Raw genomic sequence first — 17866 nt, forward strand, 5'->3', positions numbered from 1 at the left:
GATGGGCATGGAGGAGGGCACTTGTTGGGATGAGCACTGGGTGTTATATAGATACCAACTTGACAATAAGCTATATATATATATATATATATAAAGAATTCTCTCATAAAGAACTTATCCTACTTTTAAAAACAGTGAAGAATCCATAACCTACTTGGTAGCAAGCACACATCTTTCAGAAGTGTTCTTTGCTTCTGTTCCTTCCTGAAAAGAAATCCACTTTGCTTTTGGAGAATGGAAAGCCCTGGCTTCATTATAACATGAAGGTTATCTCAGGTGAATTGCACAGTTGCTCAGATAACCAGTTTCAAGGACAAACGGGGACAAGAGTGACTGAGAATTGGTACACCACGCACCTGGGTGTGCCTTTTGCTGGGAGTGAAAAGAGCTCAGGAAACCGGGACATGGGGACATACTTAAGTGTCACGCTTTTTTTTTTTTTAATGTTTTATTTATTTCTAGGAGAGAGAGAGAGAGACAGCGTGAGCAGGGAGGGTCAGAGAGAGAGGGAGCGACAGACTCTGAAACAGGCTCCAGGCTCTGAGCTGGCAGTCAGCACAGAGCCCGACGCGGGGCTCGAACCCACGAACCGCGAGATCATGACCTGAGCGAAAGTCGGACGCTTAACCGACTGAGCCACCCAGGCGCCCCTTAAGTGTCACGCTTTGTAGTGAGAGCAGCTGTGGCCAGAGGACACGGGTCTATTTTGTACTGTTCAAGAGGGAAATAATCAGCGAAGCAAAAACAAGGACAGAGCGCTAACTTCAGCTGGAAAATAGGTGGGCTGCATGAACACGCTCGAGCTTAGCATAGGTAATAGTGACCTTACAATGTGCGACTGTAAACTGCATTACTTATTATCGTGCTTGAAAGGTTTCATTACAAAGTATTTCTGGGTATTCCGCCTGCCAATTGTTTGCATTTTTCTTACAAGTTGTTCTAGTTGCATAACAATATGCAATTATTTGTGGTCTGAAAGGACTGTTTTACAACGTATTTAGAAATCACTAGTATTTGGGCCTGCCAAAACCCTATAAAGCCAAGTCCCTTGCCTACATAGTCCATGGATACTTTCAAATGCTCCCTCTCTGTAAAGAGAGCTTTCATACTATTTTAACTTCCCGATCTTATACGCTGGTAACCTTCGCCTGCTGCTCATTTAAAAAAAAAAAAAGAAAAAAAGAAAAAAAATCATTGGTATTTCCATACTTACTTACACCGGGTCTAAAAACTGTACTTGGCATCTCACAAACCTGTAATTTTAGTCACCTTACTAGCACTGGCACTTGTGAAATACTCAAAACTGGGGTTAGAATTACGATCTTGAGAGCCTAGCAGGTTAAGTAAAATTTGGAGCTTCGAATTTTCGGGATCCTAGCTACTCCAGGACGGAGCAGCTCTATACCAGGTGAGCAGGCAGCCGTTGGCAGGGGCGATGCTCAGAGGGGGCCCATCTATTCTCGCACCAAAACAAAGTTGTAAGCCTCCCCTCCATCCCCCAGACTGCGTGCTGTTTGTGACGTCCTTCCCTACCGGAAGATTCCTTAGGCATCTATTCTCTTCTGGATCAGATGGGGTGGGGGAGGAGAAAAGGCTCAGGGTGTCAGTTTAACCCAGGCGGACTCTCTCCACCCTCTAGGGGAAATCCCATGCAGCCCAGTCTCTAGAAGCAAGGCTATCTGAGTTAACTGTTTTTCATAAAGAATAGTATCTGCAGCAAGAACAGAACCGAAACATGGCCCGCATACCTTTTATTACAGAAATAAGGACTCTGAGACACTCAAAGAGGCCTGAGCCTCAAAACCATCTTTATTCTCTGTACTTTTTATAGAACTGATGAGTTGGAGAATTTACTACATTTTATTTCTGAAATAGATTATTTCTCCTCTTTGCTTCTTTGGAAACGGGGTAATCCGACCAAGCATGAAGACTGAAAACTTGTTTTTCTCATCTCTTCCCACCTTCTGTTTCTACGTTTGCCGAATCTGGATTACCATAAAAGAGGGCAAGGCTCGTGAGAGGCCGCTTTTCTCATTTGATAAAAGATCTGAAGCCCCGAGAGCCTCCCCCTCCTCCAGGTCACAAACAGGACTCTGCATCAGAGGTGGGACTGCCAGCCAGGCCCTCTGCCCCCAACGCTCTAAACTGCGCCTCACTCACGGCCTCCAGGAATTTGCATACAAAGAAGCAACAGCCGCATCCAGCATCCAGGCGGTGGGTTAGCTTTAGTTGACGTGCACAAGGTGAAAGGCACTGACCTTTTTTCATTTTTCTTGACAAACCTAAACACGATGGAAGGCTGTATGTGGCAGATCGAGAGATAACAAAGCAAAGTTGAATCTGGTTGGCATGAACAATATTCGGGTTGGTACACACACAACCTCCGTGAAATCCGATGGCTAAAGGAGTTAATCAGGTAAAACGTAACATTATTTGTTAAAGCATACTGTGGACAGGTATATTCAAATGCTTACAAAAGATGGGAACCTACATTATGAGCAATAAAACCTTTACAAATGACATTAGCCTTTTAACAACACAGTATTTCAACAGTTTATTTTTGTTAATGATAGGGAGATGTTCTCAGTAAATTCAAATGTTTGGAACAGTGAATGGATAAGCCAGAGCTAAAAAACTTAACCCCCAGCACGATCTTTTAATTCCAGGCGGAAAAGTGGTTGACTGGAACTTCATCTCTCTTTATGACCCAAACAGTGTTGAAATGAACACATTCTGAACAGAACTGTATCTGGTTCTTCCGTATTTCAAATGTAAAAGTCCTCTGATAGAGCAAATCCCATGTTTCTGCACCTGGTTTGACATTATTACAATAAAAGGCAACATTTGGATCCTAGAATACAGCGAGTCAAAACATCCGTGATGGAGACTTAAGAAATGAGCTTTTCCACACGACAGAAAACCAGTGATCAAACAAATTCAACATGATTATGGCGACTAAAGCAAAAACATCACGTGTAGTAGGGTCACAGTTCTTGCCTGGCACATATATTAATACATTTTCAAATATCAAACAATAGCACACCGATACCTACTAAAACCAACTAGCACAGTAAGATTCCTAAAGCACTGTTAATTGTGAACATCGTAAGAAGCAACTCCCATGTGAATTCTGTAGCCAGGCACACCCTCTGTGCCGGACCAGCCCGTCCGTCTTCAGGCTTCTCCAGTATCTCGAAGTAAACTCCTGCTGAGCCCCACCATTCCTTACGGCATTCACTGCCTCTTCTGTTCAGGCCCTCATTTAGGGAGAGAGAGACACACACACATACATTTCTCACAATTTTGAGAAAAACGGAAGGCCTTCATACATGTCAGTTTTTAGTTTTATCCAGTCATTAATTTTCTGCAGAGTTGTTTTTTCTTGACTTAGTATTTTTGCAAGTTTTTTCATTTTTTCTTCATTTCTTTCTATGTACTTCAGCCCTTCCAGCTGCAGCTGATTGAGCTTTTCGTTCCGGCTCTCATCTAAAGGGATGTTCTCACACATGACAGGATTAAATCGAAAGTAGGTGTCAGGAGGCAACAGGCCATCAAGCATTATATGGACCTCTGTTAAAACAAACACAGAGAGAACAGGGCAGATAAGAAAATGGACTTATTCTGCAATGATCTAATTTTACCCTTATTTAAAATGATCTTCTTATAGGGCAAATTACAAAGCCTTCCTTATTTCATCACTCCAGCCAATTAAGAGGTTTCAGGAATTCATAATAATGAATCTAATGAAATTTATCTCCCAAGATACTTCTTCCTGTAATCCTGCTACTTGTTCGTTTGCACTCTTGTCTCTGTTTTGGGTCATCCTGTTGGCTACTGCTGAAAGGCCTTTCCAACTTGTTTTGTTTTTAATGTTTATTTTGAGCCAGAGAGGGAGGGAGGGAGGGGCAGAGAGAGAGGAGAGAGAGACTCCCAAGCAGGCTCTGCCCTGTCAGCTCAGAGTCCGACTCGAGGCTCGATTTCACAAACCTTGAGATCATAATCTGGGCCTATCAAGAGTCAGATTCTTAACCGACTGAGCCTCCCAGGTGTCCCTCTTTTAGTTTTTAACTTTGGGTATCATCTTTATTGAGGTAGAACTTCATCTATAATAAAATTCACCGATTTTAAGTGTATAATTTGAGACGTTTTGACAAATGTATACCTTTGTGTAACCACAACAATCATGACATAGAACCTTTCTATCATCCCCAAAAGTCCCTTAATGCCTTTTTATAGTTCCTTCTCTTCTTACTCTTCGCCTTTTCTAGAATTTCATATACACAGGATCAGAAGTATATAGCTCTTCTGGAAATTCATCCCTGTCATAGTATGTATGTATCAATAGTTCTCTCCTTTTCATTGGTGAGTACAATTCCTCTATACAGATACACCACAGTTTGTTCTTTCCAGTTCTGTTTCTCCCCAGTCTTTAGCTATTTGGAATAATCCCACAGTAAGCATTTACATGTAAGTCTTCTTGTGGATATATGATTCCATTTCTCTTGAGGGAATACTCTGGGATGAAATTGCTGGATCATATGGTAAAAGTGTGTTTTATCTTTTTTTTTTTTTGAAGTATAGTTGACAATGTTAAATGTTTTCCAAATGGTCACACCATTTTGCATTCCAACCATTAATATCCCAGAGTTCCCACTCTTCACATCTGTGAAAACTTGGTATTATCAGCTAAAGGCCATTCTAGAGAACGTGTGTGGTATCTTGTGGTTTTACTTTTCATTTCTCTAATGATGTAGTTTTTTATGTACTTTTTAGTGATCTGCGTATGTTTTTCAATAAAGTGTTCAAATATTTTGCCCATCTTTTTACTGAAATTTTTTATATGTATACATATGTATCTCTCTATACAGTTTAGATCTGTTTATGTATTTGGTTCTGATAATGGATCAGATACATATTTTGCTAGTATTTTATTTCAGTTTACAGCCTGTCTTTTCATTTTACTAACAGTGTCTTCTGCAGAGCAAAGTCTGTAATCCAATACAGTCTGCTTTATATAGTTTTTTCTTCTTTGGTTCATGTTTTGTGTGTCCTATCTAAAAAATCTTTACCTAACCCAATGTCATTTGGATTTTCTCCAGGGTATTCTTCTAGAAGTCTGACGATTTTAACTCTTATATTTAAGTCTGTGATCCATTTCAGGTTAATTTTTGCAGATGGTGTGAAGGGTCAAGGTTCACTTTTTTGACTATAGTTATCTAACTGCCCCTATACTATTGGTTGGAAATTTCCCCATTTAGTTAATCTTTTGAGCTTCCATGTATGGATCAATTTCTGTATTCTCTATTACGTACCATTCATTGATCTAAAGGTCTAACTTCATGCAAATACCACAGTCCTTTGCTTACTGGAGTTTTATGATTTGAGATCAGAGGGTAGAAATCCTCCAACTTTGTTCATTTTCAAAATTGTTTTTGCTCTTCTAAGTCATTTGCCTACCTATGTAAATTTTACAGTCATCTTGTTAAATCTCCACCCCAGAAAAAGACTGTCTGGGGTCCTACAGCAATTGCATGGCATCTATAGATCCATTTGCAGTGTGCCACTGAAAGAAAACTATTTCCAATTCATGAATATGGTATATCTACTGATTTATTCAGTACTTCTTTAATTTCTTCCAATAACGCTTTGCATTTTTTACTGTTGAGGTCTTGCACATTATTTGTTAAATAATTCCTTCAGGGTTCAATATTCTCATGCTATTATAAATGATGTCTACCTTCGTATATATTTAATTTCGGGCTGTGAGTGTGCAGAAATACCACTGATTTTTACTGACTTTGTATTCTCCAACTTGTTGGTTCTAGGAGTTTTTTAATAGATCCCTTAGGATTGTCAATGTAGACCACGGCGTTACGTACAAAGATTTATTTCACTTCTAATCTATCTGCTTTTAATTCCCTTTTATTGCCTTGCAGTGCTGGAAAGGACCTCTATGACAGTGCGGACTGAAAGTGATCTTACTCTGCTCCTGATCTTAAACAGAAAGTATCCAGTCTTTCACCATTAAATACCATGCTAGCTCTAGGTTTCTTGGGGTTCCCCCCCCCATTTTTTATAAAAGTCCTTTGTCAGGCTGAGCAAGTATCCTTCCGTTTCTAATTTACTAGAGTTTTTATCATGAATGGATGTCAAATTTTGTCAGATGTCTTTTCCACATCTGTTGAAACCATGCTTTAGTCTATTAATATGGTAAATTATATTGATTTTTTTTTAAATGTTAAGCCAACTGTGTATTCTTGGGATGGATCCTACTTGGTTATGCTGTATTCTCCTTTTGATATATTTCTGAATTCAACTTGTTAGTATATTTTAAGACTTTCAGCATGAGGGAACTAATAGGGAATTGGTATTTTTATGTATTTAACAAATGTTTTTTGTGGGGCGCCTGGGTTTGGTGTCAGGGTAATGCTGGCCTTAGAGAATGAGCTGGGCAGTACTTACCCTTCTTCTGTTTCTTCCAAGTGTTTATGTCGAATTGTTATTAATCTTATCAGCTGCATTTTTCATTTCAGATAGTGTATTTTTCACCTCTAGAAGTTTGATTTGGGTCCCTTCTGTATCATTCATTGCTCTCCATATCCAGTCTTCCGCCAGCCCACTGAACTTACAAAGGAAATTTTCAATAGCAACGGCAGTGTCCTTGTCTGCTAATTGCCTACCTATCATTTGTTTCGTATCTAGGTCTGTTCTCACTGACTGGGTTTGCTCTTGGTGAAGGGTGTCTTTTCTTGGTTCTTTGTATGCCTGGTAATTTTTTACTAGACATCAAACATTGTGAATTTTTATTTTCGGTGTGTACTAGAATTTACTGCATTCTTTTAACAGTGTTTGATTTTATTCTAACAATGGATGCTATTAATTGGATTCGATGTGATCTTTTCGAGGATTGCTTTCAAGCAGTGCCAGGGTGGATGCAGAGCAGCCCTGAGTCTAGAACTAATCTGATGCCACTATTGAAACAACTCTCTTCTGAGGACCCCACTGCACAGCTCGTGTACCACAAGGTCCTTCTAATCTACTGACAAAAATCCAAGCTCAGGGTCCCAGGTGAGCTCCAAGAACTGTTCCGTCTAATCCTTCCAGGCGGTTCTTCCCCCTGCCTTGGGTAGCTTCCTCCCAGGCGTGCAGGGGACCCCCCTGCACGTCTCCAGAGCACTCTTTCTGTGAAGCTGCCTCCTGCTGGATTTTGCCCACAAACTCTAGTTTCCTTGGCCTCCATGAGCTCTAGCTCTGTATCCTGTTCTGCTTTCTTCAGGGTCACCCCTCCCTGTGCTATAATCTAGAAACTCTTTAGGCAGCAAGCTGGGCAAATGCAGAAATTACTTCATTTCTTTTCCTTCTTTCAGGGATCACTGACCCATGTCACCTCTAGAAGTCTGATCTGGGCCCCTTTGGTGTCCTTCATTTCAGACATCTAATGTTGGAAAACCACTGTCCGGTTCAGTTTGCTGATGGCTTAAGGGGAGAGGAAACGTATGGCTTCTGTTATTTATCATGGCTGGAAGTGGAAGTCTTAACCCAAACTCCAGTATCCTTTAAGACCTGTATCGAGTCTAATTTACTTCTTTTTTAAAAATTTTTTTTAAATGTTTTATTTTTGAGAGTGAGAGAGAGAGCACATACGAGTGGGGTAGGGACAGAGAGAGGGAGACACAGAATCTGAAGCAGGTTCCAGGCTCTGAGCTGTAAGCACTGAGCCCAACATGGGGCTCAAACTTGTAAACCCCAAGATCCTGACTGAGCCAAAGTCGGGCACTTAACCGACTAAGCCACCCAGGTGCCCCTAGTCTAACTTGCTTATTGTAATCCCTCCACAATAACCTATTTTAGTTTTCTTATTCCCCTTCTTAATTCATAGTCTTCATCATTTACAACTATTCACCACTTATTTAGTAACTGATAATACACTAGATGGAGCTAAATGAAATGGCGATTTTTATAGTTCAATAACCCATCTAATACCAGCAATTACGTACATTTCAAATTTTTCATTAACTAGAGTGTAAGTACACTAGAGCGGAAGCAGCATTACTTATTTCTTGAAAATTCCAAATCAGCCCATCGCACGGTTTGCACCAGATACACAGAAGTATTCTGAGACTGGCTGATTCAAGCTCCTCTTTCTCAACACACTGTGTACAACAAGAATGTCATATACACCTAGATATATGCTTCCTGATAACAATGGTGGTAATTCCGTAGTTTGATGAAAAATATTAAGAAATTTTCTTCTACTATTTTTTGGTTGCAGATCAAGCACCATTCTATTCTAACTTTGCACTTGCATGTATGCCACACGATTCACAGAAGCGGCCTCATTCCCTTTTAAGAAAGTTGCTTTATGATGCCATAGGCATTTATTTCAACACATTCAGAAGTTTAGTATTCCGGGTGTAACTCAAATGCATCTGTGCTCTGATCTAATTAAGTAAAAATGTGATGGAAAAAAAAAAAGTATTTTATTGATTTGATAACAAAATTTCAGACAGTGAAAAATCCAGTCTATAAGCTTCTCTTGGGTTATCATTAATAGATAAAAGTCCTTAGTGGGGGGCGCCTGTGTGGCTTAGTCGGTTAAGCGTCCGACTTTCGCTTAGGTCATGATCTCACGGTTCGTGGGTTCGAGCCCCGCGTCGGGCTCTGTGCTGACTGCCAGCTCAGAGCCTGGAGCCTGTTTCGGTCTGTGACTCCCTCTCTCTCTGACCCTCCCCTGCTCACGCTGTCTCTCTCTCTCTCCTAGAAATAAATAAAACATTAAAAAAAAAAAAAAAAAAAGTCCTTAGTGGGGAGTTTAAGACCCTCCTGTGGGTTGACTTGGCCAATAACACGACGATATGCAAAGAATGAGATTCGGAAGCAAAGTGCTGTTAAATGCTAACAATTCTTTTTAAGAATCAAACAACAGATTTACAGAAGTTTTAAAAATAAAATAGTAAAATAAGGAGATCTAGACCTCAAGGCCAAAACTGGACACTCCACAAATACTCACTGACCACCTACTACGTGCTGGGCATTGCAGTCAACACAGTCAACTGGGTAAGTTTCTGCCTTGTATTCTTGCAGACAGAGAGACTATAAGCAACCACACAAGCAAATATGTAATCCACATCCACATAATGAGAGAAATGCTCTAAGTTGGAAAAAAAGAGAGAAAGGAGCAGGATAGAGGTCGGAATGACATGGTGAGGGGGCTGGAAAGTAATCGGGACCGGTCTCTGAGGAAGGGATGTCCGAGCAGAGACCTGAACGAAACAGGGAAGCGAAGCAAGCACAATGTGGGGGAGACGGCACACAGCACGGCAACGGTGGCGGTCCCCAGGCAGGACACTTCTCAGCGAGTCCAAGGACAGCAAGAACTGCAGTGTGGCTGGACAACTGGACAGAGGGGACATGTGAGGAGAGGGGGAGGGATGCAGGTCTTAAAGGACCTGGCATATTTCAGTGATGGAGGCTTTGGGATTTTGTTCGAAGTGTGATGGGAAGCCCAGAGGGTTCAGGGCAGGGTAAAGACCGGATTTAGTTTACACTGCAGGAGTCTCCATCCAAACCTCGGTGCTAATCCTGCTTCAGACACTTCTCCCACTGCACACAGGCAAAGGTGCCACCAGTGCCCAGGTGAAGAACAGTCTCTCTTCTGGGGTCACTTAGAAGAAATGCGTGAGGAGAAAGGGAAACAACGTAAGATCTGCTCCCCTACATTTATGAGCCCCCCATACAGATGCAACTCACTCTTCTGTAGTCAGCAGCGGCACCAAAAACTGAACTCTAGAAGTTACAGCGCTGTAAGGCGGCAGCAGACTAACCTTCTGTATCCGTCGCACTGTTGATAACGTTTGACAGCTTGGTTTTCAAGCTCGTGTACGTCACAGAGTTCCTCACGTCGCTCTCGTACCGCCCGGTGCCCAGAGACACGATGCACTCCAAGGGCACGTCCGGCCAAAGACATTTGCACTCGTGCATGGCGAGCGCGGAGGGGTTATTCAGAAGCAAGCCTCCATCCTGCCAAACAAAGTCAGGAAAATACAGTACAGAACTCTGAAAAGTGAGATTCCATTTTACAAATGTGGAACAATTGTATTTTAAACAGTTCGAAATTTACTCACAAGGAGTGTAATAAACTGAACAAATTATTTAAAAACAAGAAGTTCCCTCAAGGTGTTTATTTTATATACTACAGCTTCACAAAGGGTAGTGGGAAAACCCACTGGCCTTATTACATTTTCCCTTCAGATTATGAAAGCTCTTTTAACTTCTTTGATTGCTATACATATTTTTCTCAAAACTACTAAGATGAAAAGAATGACCTTTTAAAGATATTATCCTTGTTTAGTAGCTACTAAAGATTCTACATAAAACCTAACAGAAGAATCGTGGTTCTGCCAAACGATTAAAACTAGCTTTCTGCTCACAAGTCCAATATAACCAAATTAATTCAACTAATTTCACTGAAACTTTGTTAACAATACAATTTCAAAGTATCATACTCATTAAAACGCAATATCCTCTAAACAAAGTAGGCAAACCTTGTACTGCTAAGCATTTATTAACTATTATTTTGAAGAATTTAGAAGGAAAGAAGGGTAAACCATGCCGAAAGAGTACTGCAAAACTGTAGTAGAAAAAAAGTATACAGCCAACCTTGCATTGCTGGGATAAACCCCTCTCTCCATATCAGTGTATCCATTCACTTTTGAAAAAGTATAAACTGTTAGAAAGTTACTCCTTCTAATAAGCCCAAATCCCGCTTCCTGTAACTGTCTTCCATTAATTTCAGATAGTATATTCTAAAGCCGCACAGACTTGGTCATCTTCTAGGCCCACAGTCCAGTCATTCACAAATTATTCGCAGGTTTTTGATGACCCACATCCTTTGTGACTTTGGACGTGCTATCTCACTCAGAACATTCTTTCCCCGGCCCCCTCCTTGCTCAACTAACTCCCATTTATTCTTCAAAACGTGGGCCAAGAGTAACTTATCCAGCAAGAACCTAAGTGAAATAATCCTAACATGTTGAGTTGAAAACAGTCCATCTCTACTGGAAGATAAGAGACTGCCCAATTTGTACTAGAACACTGACAAAGAATTTTTTAAAAATCGGTTTTCTGCTAGAACACGAAGAGAAGGTACAACCTTAAATTGGCCCTATCGCAGTACACATTAGAAATACAGGCACCAAGACTGTAGTAGCACAAATATTTTGGGGTAAAGATCTATAAAAAACTAATTTTTTTCTTGTGACAGACCCATATTTTCAAAATTCCTTTTTAGTGTACTACAGCAAAATTATGGCAAACTAGGACCTTTAGCAAATGAGCCACTTTGCATGGCTAAGTTTTCCTTAGAGCACAGCATGTGTACAGGTGTGTGTACTTAATAAAACCCTTTCTGCAATAAGACACATGCTTCTCAAAAAAGAATATAATAGTGTTTTAATTTTCTTTTGAGGATTCAGAGCTGTGGGGGGAAACATAGATCAGAAATAATGATACTTCCAATTCCAATCTCAGCTCTTGTACCTCCTGTTTGGCAGAGGCATCACGACTTTTAAAAATACGGTGCAACTAGGGGCGCCTGGGGGGCTCAGTCGGTTGAGCGTCTGACCTCAGCTCAGGTCATGATCTCACGGCTTGTGGGTTCGAGCCCCACGTCAGGTTCTGTGCTGACAGCTCGGAGCCTGGAGCATCCGAGCTGGCGTATGTCTTAGGAAATCAGTTAAATCATTCCTAAACTCAAAGCAGAATGGCAGAGGCTACGCACACAAGATCAGAATCCTAAAGGTGTCAAAGCGCCAGTGCAGACCGGGAGCAGTCAACTTTCTGTGACACTGAACAGACTGCCTCAGGTCACCCAGGAGAAAGCTGAGTGTCCGCCCACGCCACGCCAGGCCAAGACGCGTGCTACCCTCGCGTGTGCTGAGCCTGAAGCGGACGAACGGACACTGTGTCCGCTGGGAGTGATCACCACGGAGGGTGGGATGTTTGTTAGGGTTTTAGAGCTCCTAGGCTCACCTTCCTCAGACAACCACCAGGGGATAAACGCACGTTACTCTCAACTCCACGGTGCCTTTGCGCCCTTCAACATGCCACTCGATTCTCTGGACCTCCGTGCCACCGACACGGTCTTCCGCTCCTCCCAGACATCTCCCACGGTGCCGTCCGGGACTGCTCCGTTAGCTCTGCCAAGGTCCTCTCACTTGTCCTGGAAGGGCTCTAACAGAAACGTGGCTCTTCCCTAATACTGTTTCCCAGATAGCTGTGGATTCTTTCGTGTCTCACACGCTTTAGTGGTCAGGAAGACGGTGTCCTACTTATTCTTTAGTGTTCCTTCTAGACCATTATTGGTCCCAATCCGCTTGGAAAACGCATGTGCTTTAAAGGCTCTGCTATTCCCCCGGGGCCACCATCACTGTTGTCACCTGTCACCTTCTCATTCAAACTGGTGAGCACTTGGCTCCCAGGCTTCCTTACTCTCCCGTGTCGGAAGTGGAAATGCCTTATCACACCCACGTGTCTTCACGTCTTTGTAACACGAGACCCTCAGTTCCTCAATCCTCTTATCATCAGAAACCATTCTTCCATCTACTCTCCGAGGTCACACATTAGCTCCTGTTATCAAGATAGCTGGAGTCTTACAGTACTCAGTGTTTTGAGTCTGGTTTCTTTTACCTAGAACAATGTTTCTGAGACCATCTAGGTCACCGCACACGTCAGTAATTCACTCCTTTTTATTGCTGAGTAGTATTTAATTATTCGGATGTCTTATAGTTTATCATTCGCCAGTGGAAAGGAACTATTTTTAAATGTAGCTATCTTTAGGTTGCCTGGGCCGCTTGTTCAGTTGAGCATCTGACTCTTGATTTTGGCTAAGGTCATGATCCCAGGGTCGTGGGATCAAACCCCATTTTGGGCTCTGTGCTGAGCGTGGAGCCTACTTAAGATTCTTTCTCTTTCCCTAGGCCCCTCTCCCCTGCTCCCACGCTCTCCTTCTCTTAAAGAACTGAAAAAAAAACTTAGTTATCTTTATACATCTGTTGAAAGTTTACACTGGCTGTCTGTACTGTTTAACGTTGTAAAAGCCTACTAGGATTCCTTGAATGGAGGTGGGAATAATTATTTCCTAAAGGTTTCTCAAGTATAAATTTTAATTTAATCTTTTCAACTTTCTCCTTTGTTTTCCATTAATAGGACATTAGAATAAAACTTATCACAGAAAAGAGGTAACATTTCATTTCTAATTCAGCAAGTTACCTCTTCTAACTAAAACTTTTAAATTCTATAGTTATACTTTGTATAACTTCTAATCATCTCAGTACTTTAGATGGACTACTTCTTCACTATTATAATAGCCTATAAAGAAGGGTCAGAAAAGACAAAAAGGGGAGAAAAGATAAGAAGGGGAAAGGGAGGCGTAGCAAAAATTGGTAATAGCAAAATCACTCCCAAATTAAAAAGCTGCCACGTTTCCAATGGCTTTAATAGCCATGTTTTAAACTAAATTCCCATTCCTTGAACTTTACTTATCTTCTATCACATACATGCAGAAGTTAAGATTTTTGGTGCTCACTCTAGTCCATGGAGAGGCACACCTTCTCTTAAGCCATGTTGCACTTTAGCCCACTCCTGTCCAAATGCCTCTTCTATCAGGAAGTCGTCAGGCCAATGTTACAACTATGGTGTTTCCTTCAGCCCTTCCTTTCATTTAAGTAGTCATGGTCACAGTTACCTATTGTGTGTTTGGTATTTTCCAGGCCCACTGTCAGATGCTCAGGTAAAAGAGACTTAAAAAAAAAAAACTGACTGAAAGGGCACCTTGGTGGCTCAGTAGGTTGAGTGTCCGACTTTGGCTCAGGTCATGATCTCGTAGTTCGGGGGTTCAAGCCCCGCATCGGGCTCTGTGCTGACAGCTCAGAGCCTGGAGCCTGCTTTGGATTCTGTGTCTCCATTTCTCTCTGCCCCTCCCCTGCTTGTGCTTTCTCTCAATCTCTCTCTCTCCCTCAAATAAATATTTAAAAAACATTTTAAAAAAGTGAACTGACTGAATAATTTGCTACTTATCTCTCAAGAGGTACACACAGGATTGTGTTTCAACAGCAGTATATCACACATGTACTTAACAGCCTAAAACTTAGATACTTTTGATTGCTTTCAGTGTACATTTAATCCTTTCAAATCATACGAACACCTTTCAGGAAATAACCATTGCACAATGTGAAGGTCTCCTAATCATCTCATCTCATTATTTTTTTGAGTTAAAAAAAATTTTGTTGGGGCACCTGGGTGGCTCAGTCAGTTAAGCGTCCGACTTCGGCTCAGGTCATGATCTTGCGGTTCATGGGTTCGAGCCCCGTGTCGGGCTCTGTGCTAACTGCCAGCTCAGAGCCTGGAGCCTGAGATTCAGGCTTCTGTGCTTCAGATTCATGCGTCAGATTCTGTGTCTCCCTCTCTCTCTGACCCTCCCCTGCTCATGCTGTCTCTCTCTTTCTCTCTCAGAAATAAATAAAATGTTAAAAAATGTTTTTAAAACATTTTGTTTCTTATTATGGTAAAATATACAAAACATAAAATTGATCCTTTTAAGCCTTTTTAAGGTCACAATTCGGTGGCATTCATTACATTCATAATGTTTCATAACCATTACCACGATCTATTTCTGAAACGTCTTTATCACCCTAAAGGGAAATTCTACAGCCAGTAAACTATCCTTACTTCCCTCCCAATCCCACTTCTATCCTACCTGACTACTCTTTCTTCACATCTCAACTGCAGTGGAAACCTGTTTTTAAAACCCATCCTGAAAGAGTAAAGCACTTCTTCTCTACTTCTTCTTAACCCCGTACGTATGTTCATTACCGAGCTTATCATGTTACTGTTTCACTGGGCTTCTATTCTAGTTTGACCTGCTTGAGGGCAGGACCCAGGAGACACAAGTAATAAGACGGCACTTACTAAAACCTGTAGGGGCTTCACAGTTAGCAGGTTTTGGCAGTGAGCAAGCAGTCACAACATTTGTGACCAGTTATACTGAAAATTAACAGTGTGGCCTGGCACAGGCACAATCTGCCAAGTGCTAAGGAGTTCTTTCTGCTGAAAACACTATTTACTGGGAACATTTATTTGAAAGATCACAATCCCCTTTAGGTTAACATATTCGGAGTTCACAACTTTCAAAATGTAAATAAGGCCTAAGAGAAACAATATATGAAAATCTGTCATGAAAACCTTCAGTACAAATGAATTTATCAGGGTCTTTCTCCAAAAGCAGAGAATGAATGATTCGATTCTGGAGGTGGAGATGCGAAAAGGGAAGAGAGAAGGGATATGCACATGCCAAACTCATCAAAGTGTAGACATCAAGTATGTTCACTGTTTGGTATATTAATTATATAGCAATAAAAGTTAAAGAGAGAGAGAGAAGGGATAATTTTAGGTTAAATGTACTATTTCAAGATATGATGCTACTTGGGTAGGGGAGAGAAATAATAGATTAGAAAACTACTCAAAAAGAATTCCCCTCACTTTATAATTTTCTAGGACATGTAATAAACCTTGTAAATACCACCATATTCTTTTCTTTATAGGCAAATGAAATCTTTCATCTACCTACTCACACCTCTTAATTATAGCACTACTTTCAATCACTGCTCAAACAGAATATTAATCTATAATTTATACTCTACACAGTTCCAAAAGGATATGAAGTAACTTACATTAAAACATATGTCAGACGTGACAGTTAAAAGAGATTTTAAAGATGATTCCAGAAATAACGCAATTATTCAAAGGGCTTAGGATAAGAGGATTGTAATAAATAAGTACCATATTTTAGTTTTAAACTTGGTACCAATTTCTGAAGGGCTGGAAAGGAACTTCACTTGAATGTTTTCTTTGTTTAAACAATCAAGATCATTCACATCTTAGAATACTCTAATCAATCTTTCACGGCATCCTTTGAGTAGAAAAATATCCCATTTTTCCCTCATGTTTGGAAGAGAACTGAAGTAAGAAAAATATTCTAAATAGGGTTTGCTTCGAATCCAGATTTCATTTAAGTATTATTAATTAGATGTGCAAATCTTCCCAGAGTCAAGTCACTGATTTACATAAAAGTATATTCTCTGTACATGTGATTACATGCTTTACATAAATTTTGTGTAATAAGCTATTTTAATCTGTAGCTCAACCTAAATTCAAAGATTATGGTCATCAATATAAAAATGGCTAAGCATGAAAAGAAACATCACTAGTCTAAACGAAATGGAAAGAGAACCACTGAATTACTTTAGTTTGTTATTATGTATTCTCCAGGACTGAATTAAACTTTAGAACTACTTCCTCTTAGAGAAAAAAATGAAAAGAAAATGAGATAACTTCTTTTGAAGTCTAGGAACATATGGTCTCAAAATGCAGTAACTTATCATTTGAGACTTCTACTAATATTTGGCATAACTGTAATTTTGTAGCAGAACAATAATCTTAAAGTTATGTTATAAACCTTAACTACTATGTTTTGAATACACTGTCTAAATTATTTCTCCGTTTATGACATGGTGAGAATAAGAATATGCAGAAATCACTGTTAGAACAGCAAGGTACATATTCAAATAAGAATTTTATCTTGACCAGTAAGTCTTGAAGCCAGTGTCAGAAGGACTCTGCAGCTGGCTCCTTCTGTCTTGAGTAGGTGGAAGAAAGAGGAGCAAGGCGAGAAGGGGAAGTGCCTTACATAATTCAACAATGACTGATTGGACAAAGTAAGGAGGAGTCTGAAGTGATTCCAAAGACAAAGGGAATCCTATGTTAAATTCGTAACTACAAAGATTGTGACATTATTTCTAGAAAGACAAGGGAAAATGAGATAGCTGACCATACATTAAAAAAAATTTTTTTTTAATGTTTATTTATTTTTGAGAGACAGACAGACAGAGTGTGAGTGGGGGAGGGAGAGAGGAAGACACAGACTCTGAAACACGTTCCAGGCTCTGAGCTGTCAACACAGAGCCTGACACGGGGCTCGAACTCAGAGTGCGAGATCATGACCTGAGCCAAAGTCGGACACTCAACTCACTGAGCCACCCAGGCGCCCCACTGACCATACATTTTAAAATATGTGTAAGGTACTATAAAAATATAGGAGAATATAAAACTGATAAAAGTGTTTCAGTTATTGTAACATTGACACACATAAACTGAAATTGTATAGTTGTTATGTAGTTCATGTAGATGATCTATGTATGAGTTTCTGAATGACATCAGAAAACCCTTATTAAAATAGTTTTCTTCTCAACATTTATCTACCAGATAAATAGAGCACAAATACTTCACTGACCAGAGAGGAAAGTTAAGGTTAATAGCTCTATGGAAGGAGACTGATTTTAAGTGGGATATCATTGAACAAATTAAGCATATATGAAACATATTTTGGTAGTATCAGCTCAAGGGTTTTCGTGACTTTTTCATCATTTAGCATAAGTTAGGAGTTAGGAACTCCATAAATAATGCGGAAAACTTGAGAGGAAAAATTAAGATAAATAAATAAATCTACATCACAGAAACAGAATAAATTACCAGAAATAATAGTAACATGGTACATCATTCAGCCATAAACGTAGAAAGAGTATAATTAAAGGCAGCCTCCCAACGCTGTCACTTGTCAGCTGTGATGGTACTCCGGTTACTGGACGTTTCTCAAGATTCCACTATCTCATCTGCAAAAGGGGACTAACTCTACCCACCTCAGAGGCAGTGATAAGTAAGTGAGACGGTGCACGCCAAGGACTATGTAAGTGTCCAGCACACAGCTAACTTACTATTGTATATCATCCCCTTCAAAATATGTCCACCAAAA

General features: G+C 40.4%; 1 protein-coding gene and 1 long non-coding RNA gene across 4 annotated transcripts in view; one reads left to right on the plus strand and one right to left on the minus strand.

Moving 5' to 3' along the window:
• Window positions 1–17866, plus strand: part of LOC144226801 (uncharacterized) — a 497259-nt gene that overhangs the window by 80105 nt on the left and 399288 nt on the right. The window lies entirely within an intron of this gene.
• Window positions 2540–17866, minus strand: part of PNPLA8 (patatin like domain 8, phospholipase A2) — a 43333-nt gene continuing 28006 nt past the window's right edge. For all 3 annotated transcript variants that reach the window (XM_077758330.1, XM_077758329.1, XM_077758328.1), the window contains exons 9-10: window positions 9825–10020; window positions 2540–3570 (exon numbers count right to left, since the gene is read on the minus strand). In XM_077758330.1, the coding sequence (XP_077614456.1) occupies window positions 3296–3570; window positions 9825–10020 (471 nt within the window). In that variant the 3' untranslated portion in view covers window positions 2540–3295. The remainder of the gene's footprint in view (window positions 3571–9824; window positions 10021–17866) is intronic.

Source organism: Crocuta crocuta, unplaced genomic scaffold (assembly GCF_008692635.1).
Source record: "Crocuta crocuta isolate KB4526 unplaced genomic scaffold, BGI_CrCroc_1.0 scaffold103, whole genome shotgun sequence".
NCBI classification, from domain to species: domain Eukaryota; kingdom Metazoa; phylum Chordata; class Mammalia; order Carnivora; family Hyaenidae; genus Crocuta; species Crocuta crocuta.